General features: G+C 42.1%; 1 protein-coding gene across 2 annotated transcripts in view; it reads right to left on the bottom strand.

The window, feature by feature from the left end:
- The window catches only part of LOC126482307 (mortality factor 4-like protein 1), a 132,559-nt gene that overhangs the window by 67,486 nt on the left and 42,820 nt on the right, over positions 1–22,253 (bottom strand). For both annotated transcript variants that reach the window (XM_050106340.1, XM_050106339.1), the window contains one exon: positions 20,420–20,518. In XM_050106340.1, the coding sequence (XP_049962297.1) occupies positions 20,420–20,518 (99 nt within the window). The remainder of the gene's footprint in view (positions 1–20,419; positions 20,519–22,253) is intronic.

The following is a 22,253-nucleotide window of genomic DNA, read 5'->3' as shown; positions in this document are numbered from 1 at the left end:
TGAAACAGTCTCTTCATAGTGTAAAGAACATACTGTAATATAGCCCTCAGACAAGCAGTATTTACTCTGTGTTTCACAACCAAGTACAGCCCAACAAAAATATTAAGGCAGTTTTTAAAGAATCTTTCCTCAAGAAACACGAAAACTAGCACTAAATGAGAACTGCTAGAATGAAGATGGTCACATTCTCACAAAAACCATTTTTTCTCGAAGTTTGGGGCTTCATTGTGAAAAACTTACAAAAAAATTATGATTCATAGTATTGCCCATCGCTGGCCACTACATTCGCCCATCTTTCGGATAGCATATGAATTCCGTGGCGGAAGACCTGGGCGTCTTTTGTGGGGATCCATGAATCAATTCAATTTTGCACTTGTTCATATGATTGGAAGTGCTGGTCAGTCAGACCGTATGCCACTGATCAAAAAAGGTGGTAGTCAGAGAGAGCAAAGTATGGAGAATACAGCGAGAGGGATAGGACTTCTCATTTCAACGTTTTCACATATAGTTTGACAGGTTTTGCGACATGGGGTTGAGCACTGACCTGCTGCAAAATTACCTTTACGTGTCTATCGCTGTATTGTGGACATTTGTGTTTCAGTTCTGGGCTCAAACACATCAACTGCTTTCAATAATGATGTCCTGTGACTGTCTTCGTCTGTTTCAGTAGCTACGAAAACGTTCTGTCTTGCCCCGCCATGCCGGTCTTCGACATCAAAATCACCGTTCTTAAGGTGTTGAAAACATTCTCTGCATGTTCTTCCACTAATAGTTCCCTCACCATTGGTCTCACCCAGCATTTTAAGAGCCACAGCCGCAGTTTTCTTCATGTCAAAGCAGAAAATTAAAACTTCCCGCAAATGGCAAGAAATGGATACATAAGAAGATGTACTTAATCGAGAATAGCCATATGATACAATCACAAATCGACTAATATTTTTATGCCATTATGTTTACAGTTGCCTAAGCTTATTGTATTACACCTATGACCAATCCCCTGAACCCCACTTGCTGCTACTTTCTTCTATTGCAAAACAGCGGAAGCAAAGTTGTACACCTAATAGATGGCTTAATTTATGTGCATCTTATAATAGGCCAACCTCTTACTACACAACTGTTATCAGTCTATTTTTATTTTTCAGTCATTATCGTGTGAGAAAATAACATTCACAAATCACTTATAGAATTTACAATAGTTTTACACAAGAAGCTTTCATTTCAGCCTGTTACTGCTTTGTGAAATCCTGAATTAACAACGAAGTTTACATATTTTTCTAAAAATCAGCTACAGCAATGATTTTGTTTGCAATCACATTTAAAGTCACTTTCTATATTTAAAAATAACAATGGCTATGCTACTGCCACACCTGAAGGTATCCACATGCTATCACAACTTTATAACTGCAGATCCATAATATTTACAGTTGCTAATGAATATTGTTTGTTAAAAGTTATTTCAGAACCAAAATCTCTACCACAGTACTCAAATTTTATGTCACTCACTGAAATGACTGCTCTGTCTGTAACTACTTTGCTTATTCTTGCTTAAGTTCATGCTTCTGCTATGACGTTTCTTGTGAATAAATATAACTTTTGATTTGTTCAAAAATAATTAAATATTTAAGTTTCTTTGGAATTTTCTCATAATCAATAAATTTTCTGAACTTTGTTGGCCATGGGTTTTACTTTCTACACAGAAACAAACAATTACACAAAAAACATACAGCAGAAGCTTTACAATAGGAGACTCCAAGTGGAAACATCACAAATCTCTTCACCATTTGCCTAGACCTACCTATAAATGTACTCTGGATCAAAACCGTAAACTGGTCCTAACTTTATTACCACTGTTGTTGAACACTTATTCAAAGCACACTGTGCTGGCAGCGTGAAACATAGTAACCAATTTAACTGTGAGATCTGGCTTAGGACAGCACATACTGGCAGCAGCTTCATTGAATATTATTTGGAGAAGCATGCAGTTAGCACAGTCCTCTTCTGGCAACTTATTTTCATCTTTCAAACCAGAGCCACTGCTTATCCCTCAAGCAGTTGGCAAGTCACACTTGAGAGTAAAAATACAAAACATTCCAACCCTCCTACTATACAAAATTAATAGGTAAAAAACAAAAAAAATGTTTTGGGTCCTTGTGGGCAGTCAATTATAATGATGATTTCCTACGTAATTATAGAATGAGCAGTTCTGTGATAAATTTTACTTAAACATTTTCAGTGTACCATTCTTTTGGGGATATGTTTCTCCATACCATTCTTCCAAGCTTTGATGTTACAGAGAGTTTCAGAGGATATTTTCCATCTGGAGGCTCCTCTCAACTCTGGATAACATTTTCCACTGAAACCAGTAGAAAATATAGTATAGGAAAGAAACTAGTCAAAGAACATAACAACAGATAAATATTTGAGGCTCTGACTTTTTGCATCGGGAAATTATGTTGATTGTTAATGAGAGAGTATGATAAGAAAATGGTCTGTTACTGCAAAGTTTCATCAAGCCTTTCTCCACCTGCAGGTTGCACCACAAAGTAACATTAAATTAAACTGAGCAAGGTTTATTATTTCTGGACAGCTCATGCCTTAGCTTTATTACTTCTGGACAGCTCATTCCTTAACAGAGCAATGGAATGGATGTGAAACTTTATTTTGCAAAGACATGCTGATAAAAGTTCACAAAAGCCACATTCCACTATGTGAATGGCACTGGTACCAGAAATCAATGGCACATACAGAAAAACCTCAAGGAGGGGGGCACTACAGATATCTTGAGCTGACTTTAATTTTACCTAATTTAAAAAAAACAGTAGAATATTCACTGCTTTTCTCGAACAAATGTCAGACAGACTAACGTATCGAGATCACTAGAATGGCCGTGACTTCTCTTGCAGGGATGTGTTAGCTATCTATGTGCCACACAGAAATGTATAAACTACAATGGCGTGGACACGCCTACTACATAGGAAAGTACAACTACTCGATAACTCAATTCAGTCGAGTCGACTGATGAAACAAACAAATGAATAGTGTGTGGGCAAACTAGCGGGGACGATGCAGGTGGCAATGCGGGTGGCCCTGCAAAGGGGGAGCGCGTGCCCCACACGCCCCCCATATGTATCTGCCACTGCCAGCAACACAAGATGACTTTACTACTGCAAAGCTTGAGACAGAAAGCTAAATAAGAAGTAGATACACGTGGATGAAAATAAGAAAAAAATTGTCCAAGTATGTTAATGGTTTTCATCTCTGGCAACGTCTGCTGCTGTGAAAACTGTGAGTTGCACAATGTTTCAGAGTCCATGTTAAACTGTACAACCACAGCCCCCTACAACCAGCTGGATAAGTCAGTTTGAAGGTCGCAGGACGGCAACGACATACCACCTATGACACAACAAAGTGTAGTAAAGTACTGCAGTGTTCAAACCAACATTCACATTGATGACAGCTTTACTACTACATACAATGAAGAGCCAAATAAACTGGTGCACCTACCTAATATCGTGTAGGGGCCCCGCGAGCATGCAGAAGTGCCACAACATTACTTGGCGCCGCCGTGTCGACTCGACTAATGTCTGAAGTAGTGCTGGAGGGAATGGACACCATGAATCCTGCAGGGCTGTCCATAAATCCGTAAGAGTACGAGGGGAGATCTCTTCTGAACAGCATGTTGCAAGGCATCCCATATATGCTCAATAATGTTCATGTCTGGAGAGTTTGGTGGCTAGTGGGAGTGTTTAAACTCAGAAGAGTGTTCCTGGAGCCGCACTGGATGTGTGAGGTGTCGCATTGTCCCGCTGGAATTGCCCATGTCCGTCGTAATGCCCAATGGACATGAATGGATGCAGATGATCAGACAGGATGCTTACATACGTGTCACCCGTCAGAATTGTATCTAGATGTATCAGGGGTCCCATATCACTAACTGCACATGCCCCACACCATCACAGAGTCTCCACAAGCTTTGACAGTCCCCTGCTGACATGCAGGGTCCATGGATTCATGAGGTTGTCTCCATACCTGTACATGTCCATTTGCTTGATACAGTTTGAAACAAGTCTCATCCGACTAGGCACCATGTTTCCAGTCATCAACAGTTCAATGTTGGTGTTGGTGGGTCCAGGCGAGGCATAAAGCTTTGCGTCGTGCAGCCATCAAGGGTACACAAGTGGGCCTTTGGGTCCGAAAGCCCATATCGATGATGTTTTGTTGAATGGTTTACACGCTTGTTGATGCCTAGCATTGAAATCTGCAGCAACTTGCGGAAGAGTTGCACTTCTGTCACGCTGAACGATTCTCCTCAGTCATTGTTGGTCACATTCTTGCATAATCTTTTTCCAGTCGCAGTGATGTTGGAGATTTGATGTTTTACTGGATTCCTGATATTCACAGTAGACTCGTGACACGGTCATACGGGAAAATCCCCACTTCATTGCTCCCTCAGAGATGCTGTGTCCCGTCGCTCATGCGCCGACTGGAACACCACGTTCAAACTCACTTAAATCTTGATAACCTGCCATTGTAGCAGCAATAACCGATCCAACAACTGCGCCAGACACTTGTCTTATATAGGCATTGCCAATCGCAGCATGGTATTCTGCCTGTTTACATCAATCTGTATTTGAATACACATGCCTATACCAGTTTCTTTGATGCTTCAGTGTATTATAGCTTCTAGAATCATAAGTTATTGTTGTGATTGAAGAGACAGTACAGTGATCTCTAGTCTATCTTGTGCCAGCTGCCCTCACATTTCACATTTCTAATCTGTTGCTGGTTCTACAGCCAGAATGGATGGCATACCACACCATCTACCATGAACTGACATACGTGTTGATCACATATCTGAGTGCCATGCGCAGTTGGACATAGCGTGTGTGCGTCTAGCGGGGCTCAGGCAGTAGATTATGGACAGTGGACAAAGGTTTGCCAAAAGTACAGGTTTTGTTGAAGACCATTATGCAACTTAGTTTTGAGGTCGGCAAATGAAACTTCGTGTAGCAGTAACCAATGTCTGTACTCGAGATGATGATGATGATGATAGGACTGTGTAGAGAAGAACATTTTGGTCATACAATATTGACTAGATGATTCAGGGCATCCAGAACCCGTGCCATACATTGTGGAGGTTGGTATCGTGACTGGTGACTTGGGGAATACGGGGCATGTCGTGTGTTCTGCAGCTACTAATTACTGTGCTCTCTTCAACAGAGACCAGTGTATTGAGCTCGATTCCAAATAATGAGTTTTAACTGCTGTCTTTAGAAGTTTGACATAAACGTACTTCTGGTATTGAGGCAGCAGAGAACTGATGTACTTTGCTACCTATTAGTCGAAGCTTTATGTTCCATTCCTGGACATTTGTTTACTTATTGTTTTAGAGTATGGTAATAGGAACTGAGCTGCAACTAGCATACATGAACTGTATAATTTTACAAAGTAAATAAAGTTAAACAACTAAATTTAAACTAATTTTCAATCCATTCAAGGGCTGCCTCTATCGCCTCACAGAACCCTTCTGGATACCCAGGGTAAGCTTGTCTGGTACAGCTTGTTACAAAGTGTCCAATGGTCTGATGTTCATTACCACAGTCACATTGAGAAGCTGGAGTCTTTCCCTGTCAGTAGTATCTTTCTGCACAGATGCCATGGCCTTTACAAATCTTACTAATTGTTGTCCAAGTATGTCATGGTAATTCCATGATAGTGGGTCTTGTGCCAGGTCTTATGAGAGTCTGACATTCCTCATGGGCAATACTGTTCCACGTTTCTGACCACTTCCTGTTCATGTCGAAAACCACTGCTTGTAGCGATCCTGCCAATAAGATAGGTGATTGCCTTCATTTTAATTGGCCTATTCTAGGTGCAGGCTCATCAGAGTGGATTGGGAGCTGAGGAATTTTAATTAATTTTTCTCATATTCCTTGAGAAGGGCATTCTGTCTTCAATGATCTGATGGCACAATGTGGCTTACAAGTGGTAACCAGTGTAGAGAGTAGGTCTGATGCAATCTTTTATTGTTTTTACTACAGAATTTGGGTCAACATCAGTTTTTCTCACATGTGAACTATTAAGCCACATGAAAGCACAGTATTCAGCAGCAGAGTAGACGAGTCGTAAGGAAGAATGTCATAGTGTAGTAGCTCTTGCACCCCATGAAGTACCACTCAGCTACTGCTTCATGTTACTGGGTGATCTCAGCTTTGCTGCAGTCTTTTCTATGCGTTTCCTGTACAAGAAGGTTCTATCAAAGAGTTACTTCTAGATACATTGGGAAGTCTTGGTGGTAGAGGTTTTGACCATTAAAGGTGATATGTAGCTTTGTATTGGGTGTGCTATTGTTAAGATGAAATCAGCTAACTCCAGTCTTCATTAGATTTGGTGTTAATCTCCACTTTTTCAAGTATTCATGCACTGTACTTAGATCTGCAGAGAGTATCTCTTCACCTGCTTGAAGATTTCTCAGCTGAGAGGTCAAAGCTACCCGCATAAATGAACTTCCTTGACTCTTGTTTCAGGGAGTTAAAATGTATATAAGCTGAACAGAACAGGTGTCAAAACTGAGCCTTGAGGAAGACTATTATGAACCCAGTTGAACCTGATATCCTTCTAGAAGGATTAAACACACTCATAAAACAAAAGTTTTATTTCTACACAATTAACCTTCTCACCAATTTGTTTCAACAATGAAATAGAATTTAAACGTATATTGGTGCGATCTGCATAATTTTGTTGTTTCAGTATTATAGATTGTGGTTGAATAGTGTGAAGTTCACTGAATAGGTGCAATGGATGAGTTGAAACTTCCTGGTACATTAAAACTGTGTGCCGGATCGCGACTCGGAATCTGGACCTTTGCCTTTCGTGGGCAAGTGCTCTACCCACTGAGCTACCCAAGCCCGACTCATGCCCTGTCCTCACAGCTTTAATTTCGCCAGTACCTTGTCCCCTACCTTCCGAACTTCACAGAAGCTCTCCAGAGGGCAAGGGTCCTACCAACTGAGCTACCCAAGCACGACTCACGCCCCATCCTCGCAGCTTTAATTCTGCCAGTACCTCGTCCCCTACCTTCCAAACTTCACAGAAGCTCTCCTCAGGAGGAGAGCTTCTTTGAAGTTTGGAAGGTAGGGGATGAGGTACTGGCGGAATTAAAGCTGTGAGGATGGGGCGTGAGTCGTGCTTGAGTAGCTCAGTCGGTAGAGCACTTGCCCGCGAAAGGCAAAGGTCCCGAGTTCGAGTCTCGGTACGACACACAGTTTTAACCTGCCAGGAAGTTTCATATCAGCGCACACTCCGCTGTAGAGTGAAAATTTCATTCTAATGGATGAGTTGTCAGACATGATTTTGCATGAGTAAGTTTACTTTCTACAATTGTAATAATTAGTTCAGGTTAACTGCATATTTAATGGTAGGAAGGTTGGATCTTTGTTATCAATGACTACTTTTGAGATATGCACGTGCATGGTGGAAATAGGAGTGATATTTTTCTTGTCATCCTTCCTGAAGGATGTTAGGGCAATAAGACATAAATTTGTTTACAGGAAACAAATTACACTGCATGATCTGTGTGAAATACTGTAAGTACTGATGGACCATCTCAGTTGTCAAACAAAAATCAGGTGTCATTCTGCAACTCCACCACCTCCTGATAGTAGAATTAGGAAAAAATGAAGTCCAGTATGAACAAACAAAGGATGATTCAGCATCATTTCATACTGAGTGGCCTTTCATGCGTACAGTCCCAGCAAAACCAGAAAAAAGTACTTTAGAGTATTTCATCAAATTTTTTTATGATGAGAATATAATAGTTTTTTATGATTAAATAGTTACGACAATGGTTATATACATTTATGAGTATGCCACCAAAAGAAAGTTTATGTGACTGCAGCAAAAATTAAATGCATATGTTTACGGGAATTCTTGTTTTGAGTCCTTACGTATAGTCCCGAGGAGGAAAATGCACTGCCGAACAGAAAACAGTAATTCACAATGTGTTTGTAGCTCATTATGATAAATATGCAAATTTGAACAACAATCATTTAAATAAATGTGATCATTTTGCAAAAATTTGACAGCTACTAAATGCTCAATGGCTATTTCAAAAATTTTGTACTACACCAACATCATCATTCTGTGAGTGAGTCCATGGCTGCCTATTTTGGAAGGCATGGATGCAAACAGTTTATCACAGGAAAGACAATTTAATGTGGGTGCAAATTCTGATTAAGAGGAATCAGCGATAGTTGCATATTTTTATGTCTGGGATCTTGCTAAGGAGCAATAACTATCAGTGAAAAATATACTGAGAAAGGCTTAGGATACGGAGTCATAATGACAAATGCCGAGAAATTGCTCTGTGATGTACTGTATCGACTCTTCTTTGAAAATATGTTTGCCAGCACTGGACTTTTATAAAATCTGAAGAAAAGAGGTACTGATGCATCAGGTACCATTTGTCAAAGCTGAATTCCTAAGAGCAGCATACTGAAAAATTCAAAAAGCGAAAGAGAGGTGCATACAAATCACCCTCAAATAATTAATCAGTTAAATATACTGCTACTTATTTTGCAATGAAGTATTGGTATATCACACTCAAGCTGTTTTTTCCACTGTTTCAGATATTTCAATTGTCTGATGGAACAATAACAACACTGTTACCGTTGACACAAACTAAGATCAAGTTTTTCCTCTCAGATAAGTTGTACATTTTAGCAGGGAAAAGAAATAGAGGATGCCAGAGCTTCAACCGAAAGTTTTTCAAGCCTATACGGCATGGCTGTGTGCTTCGTGCGGCTGCCTCGAGTCGAATAAGCGTGCAGCTGCCTCTGTAGCGGATGTTCGTTTATGATAAGACCAGGCGCGGCAGGAAGTAGCGCCCCGATAAACCGCTATGGCAGCGCCGGAAGTAGAGCAATTCTGCGGATCGCGCTCAGTTAAATCTTAGCGCGATCCGCTCAAGCCTAGCGGCGGCCGAGCGAAACTCGTTCAAGGTCACCCGCCAATATGGCGGCGCACACAGCCATTTGACTGCGCTGATCAAAACACATCCCTTTATTGCACATTTGTAAGAGGCAAAAACTGGCATTTCCCCAATAACTGCTCATCTAATTGATGTAGCTATCAACATGCCTGGCTTCTATACATACACTGTGACTGTAACATAGATCACTTCATGTTTCATCATATAGTAGCAACAGCTAGTCTTGAGGTCGAAGTCTTTCATGATGGCATGTTGTATAAAACCTTTTCAGACTTCTTGCCACACAAGTTCAGTCTAAAACCTCGAGCTTTCAATGATTTCCATCATTATCAGCATTAGGAGGAACTGATTGTCATAATTACTGCTGTGGTGACCTTATATAGCCCAAAGACAGCTTCTGATTGGTGAATATTTATATCATGCTGTCGCAGATGGTGTCAATGTCAGCAATGGTGGTGCCATCACTCCCACCGTAGCACAACCATTGCAACAAATACCTGTGGTTCTCCTCTTTATTGAGATCTAGCTTCCATGTACTGCTAAGATTATATCCACCTTCATAGTTGAAGATTTTCTCACACATTCTTATTTCTACAGCCTCTTTAATATATGGGAGACTGGAAAAAAAAAACCTTTTGTTTTGTCAAACATTATTTTATGTTTGTTTATGACGCTGGGCTCAACAACTGCAGATTTCTCCAGTTCACCAATTTTTAATATGGCGTTGATGATCTGCACAGCAGTCAGAAATGGTGTGGATGGAGTGACTGATCTAATTACTTCCACACTCACATGGGTTGTTGTAAATTCCAGGAATCCTGAGGCCGAGACTGCCCTTATAGGGTCTGGGATCTGCTTTATCTTCTCAGGAGATCAGAAAATGGACATCATATCTTGTCTTGCCAGGACTCTACCTATATTGCTGGACATACTACCACAGAAAGGAAGGAATGCAATTGTTGGCTCATCGTGTGATGAGCAGGGAACTGCAATGCTGGCAGCAGGTGGCCTGTCAAGAGGGAGATAGAAGTTGCAAAACCATGACTGCAAAGTCCAAATCGACCCAAATGGGAACTGCTTACAATGTCGTATGAAGGGGGATCCATGTACTAACAATGTTCACACAGATCAACATGCAAACACCAACAGAAGCCCTCAAAGGGCCAACCTGGTTTCGAAAGAACAGATCATGAATGACTTCAGCAATACAACCTGACAAAGAAAGTGTAAACATGACCTGGAAGGTATATACAGCAAGTCAGTACAATGGAAAGCCCGGCGTTGTAACCTGGCCATTGGGAGGAGGGAAGAGAACAAGAGAATCAACAGTAAATGATCACTAGTGCAGAGGCCACCGTGTGGCCATCAGTGGAAGGAAGGAAGAAAGAAGCAGGTGGGAAGTGAGTGAAATATCAGTGGCAGAGAAAGTGCCAAATGCAACACTAAAATGAGTAGGGGAACCACCACTAAGAAGGCACAGGTCGTGTTCTGCAAGAAATTGGTTAATGAGGAGCCCGTGACTAGACAAAAAAGCACTGCCCCACAAAGGGTGATGGACAGTAAAATCTTCAAGGAGGCATTTGCTGAAGGAGGGCAGTTAGCACAGTGGCTGTAGGTGGCCCTTCAAGAGGGAGATAGAAGTTGCAAAACCATGACTGCAAAGTCCAAATTGACCCAAATGGTAACTGCTTACAATGTCATATGAAAGGGGATCCATGTACCAACAGAAGCCCTCAAAGGGCCAACCTGGTTTCAAAAGAAAGCAATGTCTCCACGAAGGGTCGGTGAGTGAGCATCAGTAAAATGAGACTCCTGGAGAATGACACAAGCTCCAAATAAAAGGAAATAAGGGACTGCAACTCCAGGAGATGACAGTAATATCCATTACAGTTCCATTGAATAAACACGGAATAGAATGGAGATCCAAATGGGAGGTGAACAGGCTGGGGACTATCATACTGCCAGGCCACTATGTGTCACCAATGAGGATGGGGTGACATCCATCTACATCTACACTCTGCAAAACCACCATGAGCTGCAAGGCAGAGGGAACATTCCACTGTATCACTTGTTAGGGTTTCTTCCTGTTCATTCACATACGGAGTGTGGGAAGAATGATTGTTTGAATGCCTCTATGTGTGCAATAATTGTTCTAATCTTATCCTCAGGATTCCTACTTGAGCAATACACAGAGGGTTGTAATGTATTCCTAGTGCCATCATTTAAAGCCATTTCTTGAAAATTCGTTAATTGACTTTCTCGGGACAGTTTACATTTATCTTCAAGACTCTTCCAGTTCAGTTCCTTCAGTATCTCTGAGGCACATTGCCACAGATCAAACAAACTGGTGACCATTCGTGCTGCCCTTCTCTGTATATGTTCAATATCCTCTGTTAGTCTTATTTGGTACAGGTCCTGCGCACCTGAACGACATTCTAGAATGCGTCGCTTCAGTGATTTGTAAGCAATCTCCTTCATTGACTGATTGCACTGCCCCAGTATTCTACCAATAAACTGAACCTGCTTCACACACAACTGAGCCTACATCATCATTCCATTTCATATGCCTACAGTGTTACACCCAAGTATTTGTATGAGCTTGCGAATTCCAATAGTGACTTATTGATATTATTGTCATAGGACACTTAAGTTTTTTTTCATTTTGTGAAGTGTACATTGACTAACATTTAAACAAGTTGCCAGTCTTTGCAGCACTTTGAAATCTTACCAAGATCTAACTGAATATTTATGCAGCTTCTTTCAGGCCGTACTCCATCACAGATAACTGCATCGTCTGCAAAAAGTCTGAAGTTACTATTAATACTGTCTGCAAGATCATTGATATAAAAAATGAACAGCAAGGGTCCCAAGACACTTCCCTGAGGCAAATCTGAAGTTAGAACATACTGCGTCCTTCCTACCAAAAATAGCTCAATCCAGACACAAATTTCATTTGATACCCTATATGATCATACTTTTGACAGTTATTGGTCAGACACAGGTTGCAAGTGGGGGGAGGGGAGGGGGGGGGAGTAGCACCTTCAGGATCACCAGTGGATGGGGAAGCCTTGTCCCGGAACTTACATTATTTCTTCTTCTTCCTCTCTATTATACATCCAGGAGAGCACAGCACAGAGGGAGAGCAAGTTACCGAGTTACTGCAAGATCTGGAGAGGGAGGGGCCCTGGGAGAGAGCCTCACCACCACCGGGCACCGAAGAAAGGGGAACACTGGAGAGACACAGTGGTACCCGGAGGAGTGGGCGTTCAGACTGTGGTAAGGAGGAGGCAGGTGGGGGTGGGGGTGAGGCAGACTTAACAGAGGCGAAGTTAGGTGTCACTGACACAGGGTGACTTCCATCATCTCTTTTTCTTCTTAAAAACTGGGCAATCTGGTGAGCGTGGAGAGTGACGGTCGTGACAATTAACAAACACGGGCGGTAGTCCATAGGGGCTGCCGTCACGGAGTGGGTGTCACATTCACTGCACAGAATGTCTGCTGTACAGCAGAAAGATATGTGCCGAAAACACCTCATGGGTGGCAGGATGTATCGCTTCACATTACAACGATAACACATGACCTCAACCTTCTCTGGAAGGGTACCTCCCTCAAATAACAACGATGGGACCAGTATCTGTGCGCGCGCACCCACCCACACACACACACACACACACACACACACACACACACACACACACACAAAAAACTTCCACATCAGCCCAGAGTTCCTTGTCAATTTGATGGATGAGAGTCCCATGAAAAATTATTCCCTGAACTGTATTCAAAGACGGGTGAGGAGTAATGCTCATTGGGATGTCGTTAAGATGATCACAAGCACTAAGGGCTTCATACTGGGTAACAGAAGAAATTTTGTGATTCTTGAGTTTCTCCCGGCGTATTTGATAATCAAAATATCCACGGGTATGCAGCCGGTCTATAGTGTCCAACGGGCACAATATTTCGGCGATCATACATGTCACCATCATCAGGTGAACTGACGGACTGAGCTCCTGTGAACGTGCCGGCACGGAGATCCGTACGCTATGGCTGGCTAAACTCCATACACCCCAACATCAAATTCACTATGGAGACTGAAACGGAGGGTAAATTACCTTTCCTTGACGTCTTGGTCAAGAGAAGGGCTGACGGCACCCTAGGTCATGCGGTGTATCGGAAGACTACGCACACTGATCTGTATTTGCACGCAGACAGCTGCCACCACCCTTCATAGTACATAGGGCGCGCACTATCTCTGACGCAGAGAGTCTACCCCAGGAATTGGAACATCTGAGAACTGTATTTCGAAAAAATGGGTACTCAGAGTGGCAGATTCAATGTGCTCTCCGCCCAACCACTGCAGCACAACCTGTTGAGATGGATGAAGTCACGAGGGAGGAGGTAGGCACTGCATTTATTCCATACACAGGCGCACTCTCGGAGAAAATCGCCCGCATTCTGAAGAAACACCGGGTCGGAACTGTGTTTTGTCCTCCAAATAAAACTCGTGCACTGGTGGGGAGCGCCAAAGATGACCTCGGTTTGAGGAAGGCCGGCGTGTACCAGATTCTGTGTCAATTTGGCAAGTCGTATATTGGTCAGACGATGCGTACCGTCGAGGATCGATGCCGTGAACACCAGAGGCACACTCGACTGATGTATCCGAGCAAGTCGGCGGTCGCTGAACATTGTTTGTCGGAAAATCACGCCATGGAGTATGACCGCATGAGGATTCTGGTACAGACGTCGAGATACTGGAACAGTGTTGTTAGAGAGGCAACCGAAATTCGCACCAATGACGACCTCATAAACCGTGACTGTGGCTATAACCTTAGCAAGGTTTGGGAACCAGCGATCGGGTTAATCAAGAGTAAATCGAGCAAACGTATAGTTGTGACGACCACGGCGGACAGAGCCATCACACCACGTCATCTCAGACGCCGTCGCAATCTGTTCCACAGCGCGACCGTGGCGCGGGGCGCAGACGGCGGAGGGAGCGCACCGCGGGTATTTAAATCGGCCGCTGCCACGACCGAACCCAGTTCCCTCTGAGCAGCCGTAGTGTACGTATCTCTGTGCCGGCACGTTCACAGGAGCTCAGTCCGTCAGTTCACCTGATGATGGCGACATGTATGATCGCCAAAATATTGTGCCCGTTGGACACTATAGACCGGCTGCATACCCGTGGATATTTTGATTATAGAAGAAATTTTGATCAAGATGAAATTCAACCACATCTTACTGACAGACTCCACTTCGACAAACTTGTCTTCTGCATTTTCTACAAAAAATTATAGCTTGGTGGTGGAGAATGTGTCTGCATAAGTCCTAGTGCAGACAAGGTAGTGGGGAAAGTGTTTCACAACATGGTAGCAGGCCTGGCCCTCCTACTAGGGTATAGCCAGGGAAGGGAAGCAGCATTAAATCATCCATTACCAACTGAAGAGACGGTCGTAGAATGGCCAGTTTTTGGGGCTTAATAATTTCGTACAAAAAGCACCCACCCTGATACTACCCACCCCTATCAGGGGCTCTCCCCAGCCACAGCAAGGGCCATCTGGAATGGCAGCCTTTGCTGGGAGTTCCAGTGCTCCAGAATGACAAGCAATCACTCCTAAGCATAAATGGGGAGCCAACAGTTCAGGTATCAGAAGTGTGATCCCTGTGTAGTCAGTGGGCTCAGCCAGATAGCTACACAACAGCCAATGTGTATGTAACAGCCCCACCACACACAGACTGGCTACACATGCTGGTGAGGAGGGGAGGGGTGGGGTGGGGTGGGGGGTGGGGGGAGGGGCTACAATGGGGAAGGAAGAGGGAAGGAGGGGTGGAAAGGAATCCATGCTATAGATGCTAGGGAGGGAGGACTTCCCCAAAAGGGCTCATGCTACAGGGAGAAAATTTAGAAGTGGGGTCAAACCTCAAAAGGGACCAAAATCGCCAAAAAGGAAGGATGAAAAGGAACAAAGACCGGAAGGAATACAAGAAATCAGGAGGATAGCCATGTCTATGAAAGTAACACTCAGAGGAGGGGAGGAGGAGGCAGAGGCCAAGAAACGAGGTCAGGGAGGAAGGGGCATGGGGAAGGAAATGCAGCCTGGGAAGGAAGAATGGGCCGTAATAGCCAGGGGCCCTACATGTACCACGCACGAACTCAAGAGAGAACCATGAGCCTCTGGGGAGTTAACCTCTTAAAATCCAGACACGCTGTTCCTTGAATGAGTTTTTCACTCTGCAGCGGAGTGTGCGCTGATATGAAACTTCCTGGCAGATTAAAACTGTGTGCCCGACCGAGACTCGAACTCGGGACCTTTGCCTTTCGCGGGCAAGTGCTCTACCATCTGAGCTACCGAAGCACGACTCACGCCCGGTCCTCACAGCTTTACTTCTGCCAGTATCTCGTCTCCTACCTTCCAAACTGTAAAGTTCAGGAGTGCTAGTTCTGCAACGTTCGCAGGAAAGCTTCTGTAAAGTTTGAAAGATAGGAGACGAGATACTGGCAGAAGTAAAGCTGTGAGGACTGGACGTGAGTCGTGCTTCAGTAGCTCAGATGGTAGAGCACTTGCCCGTGAAAGGCAATGGTCCCGAGTTCGAGTCTCAGTCGGGCACACAGTTTTAATCTGCCAGGAAGTTACACTGTTCCTTGTTCCAAGCACTCTTTACGAGTTTTATCAAGATGTTTTAGCAATAATTGGCAGTTAAACAGGACTTCACAGTAATTACTCCAGTCTCGAATATATTCTTTCGAATCCTCTAGGCATGCACTTTTTTCCCTATTTCTGTTGATGAAACTGCTGCAGTGAATGTGAAGTAATTTTCATTTGACAGGGCAATCCATCTGATCACTTTATTAACCTGTTTGGAGAATTAGCCGGTCAGTTCCATCTTGGTCTAGGGACTGAGCTAATTACATATATTTGAATTCCTACATCAAGAATTACTGGCCAGTGTCAGCTACTTGGGAAGCCTCCAAGGACCATCCTTAATGTAATGATGGGCTGTTTCTGGGCATCCTGGATCACAAAACATATGTCCATGGACAATACTTGCATATACTGGGACATGAGGAAATGTGAAGAACCTGAGGTGGCTATTTATCTGTTGGAGGCTGACAGACATTTGTTACAGTAACTTGCTCAACTCAAACTGAGATAATCTCAATATTTTGCACAAAATTAGCAGATATCAGATTCAAATTTTCAATATATTGCATATATAAGTAGCACAGCCACAGATCTGATGATATGGATGGCTTGATAAGTCTGGTAAATTTCCATTGTTGAGCCTTCATGGTTGGTGTGTTCTATTATTCCAAGAATTTCAACATTGTACCGTGTACAGTTCATTGTTGACAACCATCTGAATTGTCAATAGCAATTGAAGATAGAGAAAACCAAGTTTTGTGTTGTTATTAAACATTTTCATTTGAAAGTTTGGACGGCCGCACAAATCAAAACAGAATTGAATGAACTTCACGTGGACTTTGCACCATCATTGAAGCCATTTACTTGTGGATTAATGAGTTTAAATGTGGTCATTCAAGCACTGAAGGCAAATTCCACTCGCGCTGTAAAATGAGATCACCACAAAGAAAACCATTGATAAACTCCATGATATGATAATGCAAGACTGCTGAATAAAAATTCATGCTACTGACAGAACTATAGGAATCTCAACTGAGTACATAATGTCCTGTTCAGAGAACTGACTATGAAGAAACTCTGTGTGAAGTGGTTGATCAAAAGCACATCCTGCACAACATTTCCACACGGTGTTTGGTGATGGTTAATTGCAATCCACAAGACTTTTTGTGTAGATTTGTGATTGTTGATGAAACCTAGATCCATCAATATACACCAGAGTCAAAATGGCAGTCAAAATAATGACATAGGCTGGTGAAAGGGCACTAAAGAATGTAAACACCATTTTGTCAGCTGGTAAAGTGATGGTCACTATTTTCTGGGATTCCCAAGGAATAATCCTCACAGATTACTTGGAAAAAGGCATAACCATAACTGGGCCCTATTAAACTTCACTGTTGAATTGTTTAAAACTTGCATTGGTTGGAAGAAGACCACGGTTGGCATACAAAAAAAGTGCTCTTTCACCACGGTAAGGCATCCCACAAATCAGCAATAACTATGGACCAGAAATGTAGCATCTGTTTTTGGCAAAATTTCATCTAGTTTTTGCAAAATTCGCATCTATTTTTTTTGTTTGTAAATGATTAGATGCACAAACTTAAAAGATTGTCACAATACATGAGTGAAGACAAACAAATTATTAGTTATCATTTTTTCTGTTTTCCATCTTTCCCTTCAAAGTTCCTTTAAATTTTTGGAGGTATGTACCATCTGTGCAACCAAGTGAAGGCAGTTTATTTGTTACCATAAGCATTTCACTTCATTTATTTGGGAAGCATCATCAGTGGCCAATAATACATGTTTCATTTTTTACATACAATAAAAATATAAAGTGGTAGATATAATATGTTACTATATTACATTTTGTTGTATCTTTCTCTTGTTTTTTAGGTTAAAATCGCCTTCTGTAGCATAACGTTCATAATGTGAACATTTGTTCGGTGTTACTTATGATTTTCAGCACTATTAATGCATGCATGTGGCCCTGGAGATGTATTCATATGGAAACTAACTATGGTTTGTGAGCTATAATGTTGAGAGGTGTTCAGCTGATAACTTCTTTGTGGTCTAAGTCTTAAGGCATGATATTGACACTAGTTCATTTTCAGATTGCCATCTAAATGTCAACCTGCTTTGCCTTTGTTATACATGAATAAGGAAACTGAATGTTACTGAAGGCAGTACACTGTATTTAGCAGTGGCCAGAATTTTTTTATATTTATTTATGTGGAGGCCACGATGGAGATGGTGGAGCATGTTTGGCATTATTGAAATGATTTCATGGCCTACAGCTTTTAAAGATTTTAGTGACTGTATTTAACTACACACTTTAATTTTTTATTGTTGTGCTACAGCTCCAAACTATTACATGTTAGCTGATGTTATGTTTATAAGGGTAAGTGTCTGATAACTGTTTGAGAGTTGAAACTTCCTGGCAGATTAAAACTGTGTGCCGGACCGAGACTAACTCAGGACCTATGCCTTTTGCAGGCAAGTGCTCTACCATCTGAGCTACCCATGCACGACTCACACCCCGTCCTCACAGCTCGAATTCCACCAGTACCTCGTCTCACAGTTTTAATCTGCCAGAAAGTTCCACAACAGCGCACACACTGCTGCAGAGTGAAAAATTCAGCCCTTTTGTCAGTTGACTAAATGAAATTAACAGAGCACAGAAAATATTAATAACGACGATCTGTCTTCAGGGTGAAATAATTTTTGTGTTTGAAAATAATGAAATATACATCCTGTATGTAATTTAGCCCAGCCCACCATACCATTTCTTCCTATTAAGTTTTTGATATATTGATTTTGCATTTTGTTGTTCACCACAAGGGGAGAGGGGATGAATGGGAGGAGGCGAGGAGGAGATTAATGTTTAGCGTCCCATCGACAACGAGGTCATTAGAGACAGAGCACAAGCTTGGGTAAGGGAAGGATGGAGAAGGAAATCGGCCGTGCCCTGTGAAAGGAACCATCCCGGAATTTGCCTGAAGCAATTAAATCTAGATGGCCAAACACAGGTTTGAACCGTCGTCCTCCCAAATGCGAATCCAATGTACCAACCACAGAGCCACCTCGCTCAGTGGGGGGATAAGTGGGGATTAATTTTAAATTCAATACTGGCTTCACTGGCACTGTAGTTCATGCTTCACATAAAATTTCTTTCATGTGCAGCTGTGAATTTTTCATACAATTAAAGTAGCAATCTCATCTTTGAAAACCATTATTTCTGTTATTTTAAAACAGATCAAAATTCAGCATAAGCCTGTTTACCTGGTGTTCAATCTTCACTTACCTTTTTTTCCTCTCCCCTTTACAAACTAAATATGTCTGAATTTTGTATCTCAAATCATTTTTGAATATTAATCAATAACAAGGCCTGGAGTGGGGTGACCGGCTTCCTTCAGAACCACAGAGGTGTGCACGCAAGACAAGTTGTGGGGAGATACAAAGTAGCAAGTGGTACTGCATCTGACACACCAGCCAATAGCATCCGTCCATATCACACACACTGGATGCATGTAGAATACTTAACGTTATTCTTCATGTCAAGTTAGGTACAGTGAGGAGTGGTTATTTAGCCACTGTTAATGAAACACTCAAGGTAGCATATGATTTTTGTTATTTGGGCAACAAGAAACTGATGACTGCCAAAATGGAGAGAATATAATAGCCAGACTGAAATAGCAAGAAAAGCATGTCTGACAGAGAGAATTTTGCTAACATTTATACATATTATAAGTTAAAGTCCACCACTATGTCTTTCCGTCTGTATGTCTAGGCTACTCTCAGGAACTAATGTAGGGATTTTGATATGGTTTTCACAAATAGGTAGACTGATTCATGAGGAAGGTTTGCGTACATAATTTACAACCTCTATGCCAGCCAAGTCATCCTACCAGAGATACTGTGCAAAACTGGGGTGAGTTACTAGTCAAATACAAATTTAAGTTTCAGGAAGCCTTTTCTGAAGGTACTGTCTGGCGTGCAACCTTCTACTGAAGTGAAATGCAGACAATAAACAGTATGCGTAAGAAGAGAAAAGAAGCTTTTGAAATTGTAGAGGAAGACTTAGGCTTTACAATAACTGAGTTCAAAAAGATGTTGATTGCAACAGTTAAGTAGAGAAGAATGGCCTTGCACATGCTAGACGAATGTGGAGTGCAACACCAAACCAGTCTGTGGACTGAACACAACAGCGTTCATTACTTGGGCTATAAAGTAAACATGACTAGCATTACATTAACAAGCGACGACAATAGTGTTCTGAGCACATAAATTCTTTTATAGAGAGTCAGAAGCAGAAATAGTGTCACAATGTGGTGCTTAGCCCAGTGTTGCCAATTTCCAGGGTAAACACGGCTGGACCATGGGGCATGAGATAGACACAGAGGCCACACTGGCAACAGAGCAAAGTACTCATCATTTTCTCTGTGCAGAACATATCACAAATCCATTTTATTACTAGCATGTACATGTTTAAATTTCTAATTGTAACTGAAATTTGATTACCAAGTTAATAATGCATATAAAGCCAAAAATAGGCTAATATCACACACAGAAATGAACACATTATGAATATTTTCATTCTATTTAATGAAGAATTGAAGAGTGGCACAGGAATTTTTTTATAACTTGTTCAACGAAACACATTTTCACAAGCCTAAAGCTGGTGACATGTAAACATTGTCTGCTGAATATATATTTTAATTACACTATCCATATGAAATCAAAGGAAGAGCATATAATCTATTTTAAGGAAATAAGAAAAAAACTTAGTGCTTACTGTGGATTGGCTTTGTGTGCCTTCTGAAGTTCTTTCTGCTTCTGAACATTTGCATCATTGTATTTCAGAACTCTGCTCTCAGGAACCCACTCATCCCAACTGAAAATAAAGCACTGTATATTAATACCCATGCTATTTTTACTACACTTGTTTTAACACACTTTTTACAACTAGTGGCTGTTCACATGCAGTAATTAATTGCCCAATTAACTGTTTTTACACAAAACAGATTTGTTATAAATTTAGCAGGCTTTATCATTTTTAATCTCAATATACGATTTCTAACTGAAGAAATAAAACTTACCTGTAGTTGGAGTGAAATTTTAATGGTATGAAGGTGGACTGAGGAAGTTTTGCAACACTAGGAATCAAAAGAAAGATGATCTTAGCTTCAACAGAAAGAGATATAAGGAACCATAGTATATTTTTGTGACAAAGTCATCTTTTAGGGAAATCACTAGTATTTACCTGAACTGATTAGGGAACTACAGAAAACTTAAAACTGGATGGCCAGACAGGAATCTGAATCCAAATACAAGTCCACTGTTGTATGCACAACATCAGCTCATTTGGTGCCATAATGTCTGATCAATTTGAGAGCTCTCAAAGACATCACAACAGCACTTTTTCCTCCATATTTGTACGTCTCAACATGGTTCAAGTGTCTAATTGACAGGCACAGCCTTCATCAGCAAAAGAGAAACATACACCATCGACACACACAAGCAAGCACACCTCATGCACGCATGACAGCCAACTCTGATATTGTGGGTAGGATTAGGGAGGGGGAGGGGGCGGGGGGGGGGGGGGGGGGGAGGAGGCAAACACTGTCTGGTGGAGAGTGCAGGGACTAGAATGCCAACAGGCACAGCCTCAGGAGGTTGTGGGACAATGAAATGGGGGGAAAAAGGAGCAAAAAAAGGAGAGGATGAGGAAAAGATGGCCACTTGCATTGGCAGTGAGTGGCAAACAAAGACTGTGGGAGATGAGAATGGGGAGGAGATGATAGGACAGAGGATAAGGAAACTGTTGGGTGGAGGGTTTCCCCACCTCCCTGCCCCACAACCTCCTGACGCTGCGCCTGTTGGCATTTTAGTCCCTACACAGTCCACCGACAGCATCCACCTCTCCATTCTATCCGTACACTAATACCCCTACCTCTCCCCCTTCCCCTTCCCCAACCCCCTCAGATGGCTGCATTCCAGTCCAAGCTGCTGTCTGAGTTGGCGGTTGTGCGCATGAGGTGTACTTGCTTGTGTGTATGAATGGTGTGTGTTTCTCTTTTGCTAATAAACGCTGTGGCTAAAAGCTTTATGTAAATGTCTTTTAATTGTGCCAACAAGAGGATCCAAACAATTAACTTCTTGAAAGTCTCATCGGGTTTGCTGCCGGATCCTAAAACCAACTCGATTCGATATTTCGGCGATCCAACCGATCGCCATCTTCAGGAGAATGCTGCTGCTTCTTATGAGTCCCGCCGAGAGCTCTCAGCGGGACTCATCAGCAGAAGCAGCATTCTCCTGAAGATGGCGAACAGATGGATCGCTGAAATATCGAACCGAGTTGATTTTAGGATCCAGCACCAAACCCGAAGAGACTTTCAAGACTTATTACGTAGGGAAAGCATACAAGTCTCATAAAATTTAACTTTTTTGTTATCAAACAAATATCTCTGAGCTATTAGATATATGAACACAAGTGTGTTCATGTGGTTCAGAGATTTAAAAAAAAGAAGAGAGGGTGAACGTGCTGCTCTTTAGTCAAGTCAGTCACCTCATTCAAGGTATGGTCAAAAGGTACACAGCAAAAATATTAGTGGAGCGATTGGACTTAT

Source organism: Schistocerca serialis, chromosome 5 (genome assembly GCF_023864345.2).
Source record: "Schistocerca serialis cubense isolate TAMUIC-IGC-003099 chromosome 5, iqSchSeri2.2, whole genome shotgun sequence".
Classification (NCBI taxonomy): domain Eukaryota; kingdom Metazoa; phylum Arthropoda; class Insecta; order Orthoptera; family Acrididae; genus Schistocerca; species Schistocerca serialis.
The sequence above is the reverse complement of the archived record's forward strand: the minus strand, read 5'-3'. Positions and strand labels throughout refer to the sequence as shown.